The sequence below is a fragment of the Cuculus canorus genome, chromosome 1 (genome assembly GCF_017976375.1).
Source record: "Cuculus canorus isolate bCucCan1 chromosome 1, bCucCan1.pri, whole genome shotgun sequence".
NCBI classification, from domain to species: Eukaryota; Metazoa; Chordata; class Aves; order Cuculiformes; family Cuculidae; genus Cuculus; species Cuculus canorus.
The window spans coordinates 132,818,741-132,827,093 of NC_071401.1; the positions used below are offsets into that span (position 1 = coordinate 132,818,741).

An 8,353-nucleotide genomic window follows, 5' to 3' on the forward strand; every position below is an offset into this window, starting at 1 on the left:
AGGAAGTGTCGATCTGCTGGAGGGTAGGGAGGCTCTGCAAAGTGATCTGAACAGGCTGAACCGCTGGGCTGAGGCCAATGGGATGAGGTTCAACAAGGCCAAATGCCGGGTCCTGCACTTGGGGCACAACAACCCTATGCAGCACTACAGACTGGGGGAAGAATGGCTGGAGAGCTGTACAGAGGAGAAGGACCTGTGGGTAATGGCTGACAGCCGACTGAACATGAGCCAGCAGTGTGTCCAGGTGGCCAAGAAGGCCAATGGCATCTTGGCTTGTATTAGAAACGGTGTGACCAGCAGGTTCAGGGAGGTTATTCTCCCTCTGTACTTGGCACTGGTGAGACCACACCTTGAGTACTGTGTTCAGTTCTGGGTGCCTCACCACAAGAAGGATGTTGAGGCTCTGGAGTGTGTCCAGAGAAGAGCAACGAAGCTGGTGAGGGAGGGCTGGAGAACAAGTCTTATGAGGAGCAGCTGAGAGAGCTGGGGTTGTTTAGCCTGGAGAAGAGGAGGCTGAGGGGAGACCTTATTACTCTCTACAACTACCTGAAAGGAGGTTGTGGAGTGGAGGGAGCTGGCCTCTTCTCCCAGGTGTCAGGGGACAGGACTAGAGGGAATGGCCTGAAGCTCCACCAGGGGAGGTTCAGGCTGGATATCAGAAAAAAATTCTTCACAGAAAGAGTCATCGGGCACTGGAACAGGCTGCCCAGGGAGGTGGTTGAGTCACCTTCCCTGGAGGTGTTTAAGGAACGGGTTGATGAAGTGCTTAGGGATATGGTTTAAGGGAGTGTTAGGAATGGTTGGACTCAATGATCCAGTGGGTCCTTTCCAACCTGGTGATTCTATGATTCTATGAAAGATTAGCAATATAAATGAAAGAAGAATGAGGCCCAAAATGGGTATAAGTCAATTAATATTTGTTCTAGTCTTGTAAAAATAGACTAGCATCAAGAATAGGGGATGGAGAGGGGATGGGTCCTTTCCAACCTGGTGATTCTGTGAGAGGTTCTAATCCCAAGCACTCAGTACTGACAGCACAGCTTGACTACTGCAAGGGATACAGCTGCATTCCTACAATTCTTTGTGCAGTTTAATGTGCCTTGCTTTTCAAGGAGCTTCCATTGTACACATCTCAAGGTCCAGCTCAAAAACAGGCTTGTGGATACAAATTCTTTCTTCTTTTAGCCACCCGAATGGATCTGCTGAAATGCAATGGCCGTGGATACTGTAATTATCATTTCACAATCACACCATTTGGCGGAAGGAGGATTTGCTTCTATTAAATAGAGCACCCTTGAATTTTTTTAAGTTGTGTTTTAAGATCAAGTGCTGCTATCAGTCACATGATGAAGCTCCCACTGAGCCAGTGGCAATAGTTTAGAATAAGGGGTGGAGAATGTGCTGGTTTTGGCTGGGATAGAGTTAATTTTCTTCATAGTAGCTGGTATGAGGCTAAGTCTTGGATTGTGCTGGAAACGGTGTTGATAACACAGGGATGTTTAAGTTATTGCTGAGCAGTGCTTATACAGACTCAAGGCCTTTTCTGCTTCAAACATCACCCCAATAGCAAGAAAGCTGAGAGTGCTCAAAAAGCTGAAAGGGGACACAGCTGGGACAACTGGTCTCAGCTGGCCAAAGGGATATTCCACACCATATGATGTCATGCTCAGCATATAAAGTTGGTGGAAGAAGGAAAGGGGGATGTTTGGAATTACAGTGTTTATCTTCCCAAGTAACTACTACATGTGTTGGACTCCAGCTTTCCTGGAAATGGCTGAACACCTGCCTGCCGAAGGGAAGAAGGGAATGAATGCCTTGGTTTGCTTTGCTTGCATGTGTGGGATTTACTTTACTTATTAAACTGTCTTCATCTTAACCCAGGAGTTTTCTCACTTCTACTCTTCTGATTTTCTCCTCTATCCACCAGGCTGTGTGGTGCTTAGTTGCAGCCTGGGGTCAAACCACGGCAATCCTGAAATGAAAATAAAAATATAGCATTTAATCATTTAAGAATTGCCTTTGGACCTGCTGTGATTTGAAATGGATGTAACAGGTTAAGTCTATTACTTGTAGTAGCTCAAAATACATCTTTTACACAGATGCCACATCAAATGGGTATCCCAGATCTTCAATGACCTACTTGGCCATAGATTTCTTTCATTCTATTTCACTAAAAACAACATTTGTCAGAAAACTCTAATACATTTAAATCAAAATGCTGCAGAATTTATATTAGTTTTGTAAGATACTTTTGTACGCAGTCCTTCCAGGATGTGGACCTATTCATTCATGCTGAGTCTTTTGTCTTCAGGGGCACAAAATCTGAGCATGGTTAGTGAACATACACTCTCTTCTCTCTTCTGCCTTTTGGGAGGTCTGGCACAAAACACAAACAACGTTTGGATTTTCCCAGAGAAAAGACATTCTCTTTTGAACAGCTTTTCTCATTTTAAAGATACTGTACCCTTCGGACCATTCAGGGAAGTTGCTGAATCGAATCTGGAGGGGACTTGGATGAGGTATGTAGGGGCCCAGTGACTGGGAGGGCGTGTCAGACCACTGCAGATATGGACAGAAAGCAGCTGAGTGGCATTATTTGCTGGACAGAAACCAGTGCTCAAATCCAGATTAGACAGGAATCTGGTGAAGGGTTTCTGGGATGAGATGGGAAATTCAGCTAGTAATCAAGGGATTTCCCACTCTTAGCCTTTGCTTCATAATATGATGAATAAAACCCACTGTGCTTCTCTCCCAAGAGGACATGATAGTTTCTATGAATTTACTATATTACCTTTTCTAAAAGCATGCTGCAGCATTCTTTAAACTCCAGCTATAATGCATATGAAGAGTTTCTTTCCTGCTCTTTACAGCTCAGTGACCTCAGACTGCAAATGATTTCATGAAGGACTCTGTCCTTCAGAGTCTACTAACCTCAAAGACATCCTTGAGCTTCAAAACATTCTCAGTTATCTTTGACTGAAAACCCGCAGTCCAGAAACAATCATCGGCATCTCCATGGATAAAGTTTTCCCAACAGAGTTTATAGTCTGCAGAAATGGAAGAAGATGACTAATCTGAGTTTACTCAGATACCAGACATATTTAGGTAGCTAGACTTTTTAACCTCCACCCTGGGCCCATGATGCAGAGACAGCTTGGCTGTGGACAGGCCAGCTGATGGAAGTTGTTTCTGTATTTGGAGCCAATGCCATTCTCTCTGGGATTTTTTTTCCTCTCTTACCAGTGCAGGGCCTCTTCAGCAGCTCCGTTTAGTCACCTCAGATAAGGGAAAAGCACCTTATCTACCACTTCTCTCAGGAGTGATGGAAAGGTGGTGTCTCTAAACAAGGGAGAATTTTTATACAAGTCTGGTTGCTAAGAGTCCTGTACCCATTTTCTTGCAGTATTTGAACATCCTTTTTTAGATGCAACATTCAGTCACTGAACAGTGATGGAACTGCCCCCAAAGAAGCTGGACAGTACACTGGGCACAGAAGTAAGCTTATACCAGCTTCACCCATGCATAAAGTTCACCAGTTCCAATTCCCAAAAGCACAGAAAACCTTGCCTTTGATTTCCATGACAGCAATGTTTACTCCCGCCAGGCTCACAAGGTTCTTCAGACCTTGGCGGATTTTTGGATCTTCTATGAAATAAAGCCGTGCTACACGTATATCTATGTTCACATATGAGTGCTTCATTAAGAAATCCATTATTTTACGGCAGCAGTCAGCACAAGGGCTCCAGGACAAGAACCAGGTGATGGAACAGTTGACATAACTACTGGATCTTCTCATCTTAAAGATCTTCTTCAAGAAGTAGACTTCAGCATGGTAATGATAATTTTTGACCCAGTGTATCCATGGTGTGCCATTCTCACCCCACTGCAATTTGCATAGTAGGTATGCGTCCCGTGGAACCACATGGGGGTCAAAATGATGCATTAACACCCTCTTAGATATATACATGCTGAAACAGAAGAGAAACTTTAAGGAGTCACTCATTACAACTCTGTTTTCAGAATTTTCTAGTACACAAAAAAAAAAGGGGAGTGCAGATAAAATGACAGCAGAACTGAGAAGGCCGAAATATGAGAGAGCAATGCAAGGAAAGTGGAGAGGTAGGCAACATGGCAGGGTAAAGGAACCAAACCCTGAACCAGTCAATCCTCCTTTTGTTTGAAACTGCATGTAGAACTCTCACTTCCACATCCCCTCCTCTGGCTGTCCCCTTCCTCATCAACACATTTCTAAAAGCTTTCTGTAACTTTTTATGTGTCAGATATTTTTCCAGGTCTCCTATGTAGCCTTTTTCAATATAGGGTGCCATGGCAAATTGTGTCAAAGCTAGAAAAATTAAAGAAAGAAGATAATACCACTGATAAATTATGAACCTGACTATTTCTCCTTAACAGATTCTCTAGCTGTTTGCATTTTCGTAAGGATTAGCACAGTCAGCACAATCCTACATGAGAGAAGGAAAAGGAAGATGTGACTCTCAAGAATGACATTTTCTGACAGATGATAGTTCACTGCTTAGATCTAGACCCATTCTGTTCAGAACAGACTTCTAAATACTGTCAATTAGGTAACTATATAAAGACTGCCAATGTTGGTTGTGAATGTATCTTTATATCAATAATTATCCATGATACATAAATAATATATGAAGTCACCTTTAGCACTTTATAGCCTTTTGGCAGTTGTTTTATGTAGATTTATATGAGAATGCTCTTCAGATGTATATTTTTCCACATCAAAGTAATTCAGAATAAAACTAGTGTACAACCTGAAAGACTTTTAACAGAAAAGTAATAAACCTGGAGATTGTTTTATAGATTAGCACCCATCAATAACAAAAAACCTCACTATGTGCATTAGGGACAAATGAACTCTGGCAGATCAAGCAACCGTCATGTATTCTCTAGCTGCAGGAGTTAAAACCTGTGTAAGAAAGCATCTCATTTCTCATTTATTTATGCCAGTCAGAAGGCTTGCTCTTCTTAATCTTTCTACTTCCTCATCCCAGCCTCCTACAATTTAAAATACATGCCTACATAAACTAGTTTATAAACACGGAATATATCTCTTTATTTTCTTCATGTAAACTCTGTGTATGTAAACCACAGAAAATATGCATGCAGATTTCTTTATCAGATTTTCTATTGAATTTATGCAAATGTAGCAAATGTAAATTACACCAAATGTTAAATTTTGTTACAGGAATAACTTCTTTACTATACTTAATACCTTTAGTATTTCATTTTAAAAATCCCGAAAAACAGAGGGACAAAAGCGATGGATAGGCTTAGCTTTTATATTTTCTCATTTGAGGTGCTAAAAGAGATACATTTTTTCTATTTCTTTTATGCTATTTGGTCTAGTGTCTAATAGCTTAATTTTATTTAAAGCTTGTTGATGACTAAAGAACATACATATATTAAATAAGTATATAATATGTACATAGTATATACAATAGCTGTGTGTGCAAGTCTGTGTATGTATATACAGGGAACATAGTGACAGTGGTTAAAGTTCACCAAAGAAATACATTGAAATCCCAATACTCAAGCCAAATCAGTTAATCTAATTCTTACAAAAGGTATCTTTAAGGGCTTGGGATTACGGAGACCTGATTTGTTCAAAGGTATCTGTAGTTGTTGCCATCTGATTATAACATATAGATAAGTTAAAATTTCCAGGTCTTAATTAAATTGGTCATAAGCAACCTCATGCCTGTGTCTTGACTATAAAATATTGCACTTTCGATAAGCTATTGCAGTGGATATCCTGCTCATGTTTTCAGGGACACCAAACCATTTCTTTAGGACAATCTTGCAATACACTAATCTTCAAGATATAGCCACCTTAAAGCCATGTTAAGCCAACTGATATTTATTGCGTAATCAATTTAATGCAATATAAACAAAAGGGTGCATTCTGAGAAATCTCTGCTATATATATAACTTGCTACTTTTCAATAATCAATCACTGTAAATTTAAATAGCTCTAGCAGGACACATAAGTCATTTAAAAAACTTTATAAACCATTTCCAAACTATAGAATCTATGCAAAATCCCAGCACCTATTCCATTTTCTCCTCAAAACAGATAAGAAAATACTTAAAATAAGTTGTGACTTTACAGATAAATTGCCCAAAGCCAAGCAATCACTTTAATTTCGCTTTTATTTTTATAGCTATCACAAAAAGTCACTGCTGTTCAGCATTGTATGTACAGTACACATATACACATGCAGCCTAATGCAAAATAGTCAAGCACTTAAAGCTATTTCCGTGATATAAATGTGAGGCAAAATTAAGAACTAGCAAATTTTTAAAAAAATCCAAAAACTTTTTTAGTTTTCTTTCTACATTTGCTTAATCAATCTCATGGTAGTAAACTTGTAGCCCTTTCAGAACTTAAGAGCTGGAGGGAAATACAGCAGCTGTAAAGACTGAGTATTTGAAAGGTGGACTACACTCAGAAGTGTTTAGAGTTAAGGCAGAAAATGGAAAGATGATAGCCAACATAACTGTCTCCTAGGTCTTATCCTTTTCCATGAATATGCAGGTGCTAAATAAAAGTGCATTAAACATTGAAAATGCATTGACTGATCACAAATATCTTTTAAAAGACATATTTATACTTTTTCTATTGTCCCATAACTTGAACAGGAATGCAATAGGTTTATTTTAAATGTAAAAGTTAAAGGAAAGTAGCTCCTAAAACTGGTATCTATCTTATTAAAACTCTGCAATACCATTATAGCACCATTATAGCTGTTTAATATTTTTTCTTCATTCCTTTAACACTTTTTGTTAAAAACTGCTTAGGAGTCTGCTCATTGCAAGATAATAACGGTAAAAATAACATCTAAATATGTATGAGCATGGATGTGTCAAAACTTCTTTAATCTGTGTTTTTCTTCCATTGCTAATGGTTAGTACGGTTGATGCACTTTACTAAACTTTGCATTAGAATTCTTTTTTACCCTCTATTGGACAGAAAGTATCTGGTCTGACACTTCCTGTTTATTTTGTGGCACAACAGCCATTTCAAGATCTCCAAACAGTTGAGGAGGGAAGAGACATTTTTGGATTCTCTTGCTGTCCAGTGTTGGTGTGAACCAGCTCCTGCCTTAGCCCTTCCCCAGTCCACCCCCATCTCTCACTCGTTTTCATCAGCACCTTTTGTTGCCCACCACTTTATGACTCCTGTGACAGTTCTGTGCTGGCGGGAACTTCCCCAACAGGCTCAGACTTCAGCGCAGCCCTTCACCTGCTGCAGATAGACGGGGGACAAGGGCTCCCACTCAGATATGCTGGTACCAGCTTTGCCCTCGCCCTTCCCCAAGCAAGGCAAAGACTTTGCACAGACAAAAAGAAAGCACAGCCCTGGGTGACAAAGCAAGGGGTCTTGGGTTGGAGCAACAACAACACAGAGCTGAAGCTGGGTGTGGGGGTTTTTATCAGCAATTTGTTTTTTTACCCTCTTAGCTTTCTCCTGTACATGACTTCTCTCTCTGCAGACACTCCTTTGGTGCTGTCCTGCTTTCTGTTTCTGTTCCTGCAGACTGCGTCTCCTCATGCAGCCAATGGTAGGGCACACCCCCAGCCTCTGGTGATGTAAGAGGAAAGGGGAAAAAAATTGTTTGACAGCAGTTGCTAACCACATAATGGCATGTTTTTACAAGCCTGCCCTTAGCAGCATTCTTTCCTCACCCCTTAGCTGGGGAGTGAGGGCTGATACATATTTCTGGTTAAAAATGTAATAATTGAACAATATCTTTGAAGCCAGCTTGTAAATTTGAATGAGATGATAATGCTTCATTAGCAGAAAAAATGACATTTACTCTTCTGTGCAGGAAACTCCTCCCAGGTGCAGTTGTTCTGTGTAGTATGCTGGCCTTTCCTCCAAAGCACCCGAAACATGGGAAGGCTTCTTGTGGAAAGCATGGTGTTTTGGCGTCACACTTTGTGAAGTCTTGCCATGCTGTTAGGGCTTTGTCAAGGATGAAGCACTCACAAATACCTCTGACAAGAAACTTCATTCACAAGATACCAGCAAAGCTTATTCACCTTCCCTGTCAAACTTGGAAGGTCCAGAGTTGCCTATCTGAAGGAAGGACCCATGTACTGGGAGCCTCGCAGAAGACACCATTTGAGGGGCTGGTGATCTCGAACAGGCCATGTCTACTCTCCTGAGCCTTGTGCTCAGGGACTGAGAAACCCGTATGTTCCTCATGTAACCTCTAATTTACATACACAGGTCTGTGCTGTGCTGTGCTGTATATGCAGCATGGCTTTCAGGCTGTCTCATGCTGCACAAACCCCCTGGCTACAGGATAAACGT

At 40.8% G+C, this 8,353-nt stretch overlaps 1 protein-coding gene across 1 annotated transcript; it reads right to left on the reverse strand.

Annotated features, from left to right (window-relative positions):
- Positions 1-903: 903 nt before the first annotated feature.
- LOC104060660 (C->U-editing enzyme APOBEC-1) lies at positions 904-7,605 on the reverse strand. The gene is made up of 4 exons (XM_009562471.2): positions 7,490-7,605; positions 3,568-3,968; positions 2,932-3,047; positions 904-1,972 (listed from the first exon to the last, which is right to left on the reverse strand). Exons 1-4 carry the CDS (start codon positions 7,510-7,512, stop codon positions 1,940-1,942), a joined length of 573 nt encoding a protein of 190 aa, XP_009560766.2. The 5' UTR covers positions 7,513-7,605; the 3' UTR covers positions 904-1,939.
- Between the last annotated feature and the right edge of the window lie 748 nt (positions 7,606-8,353).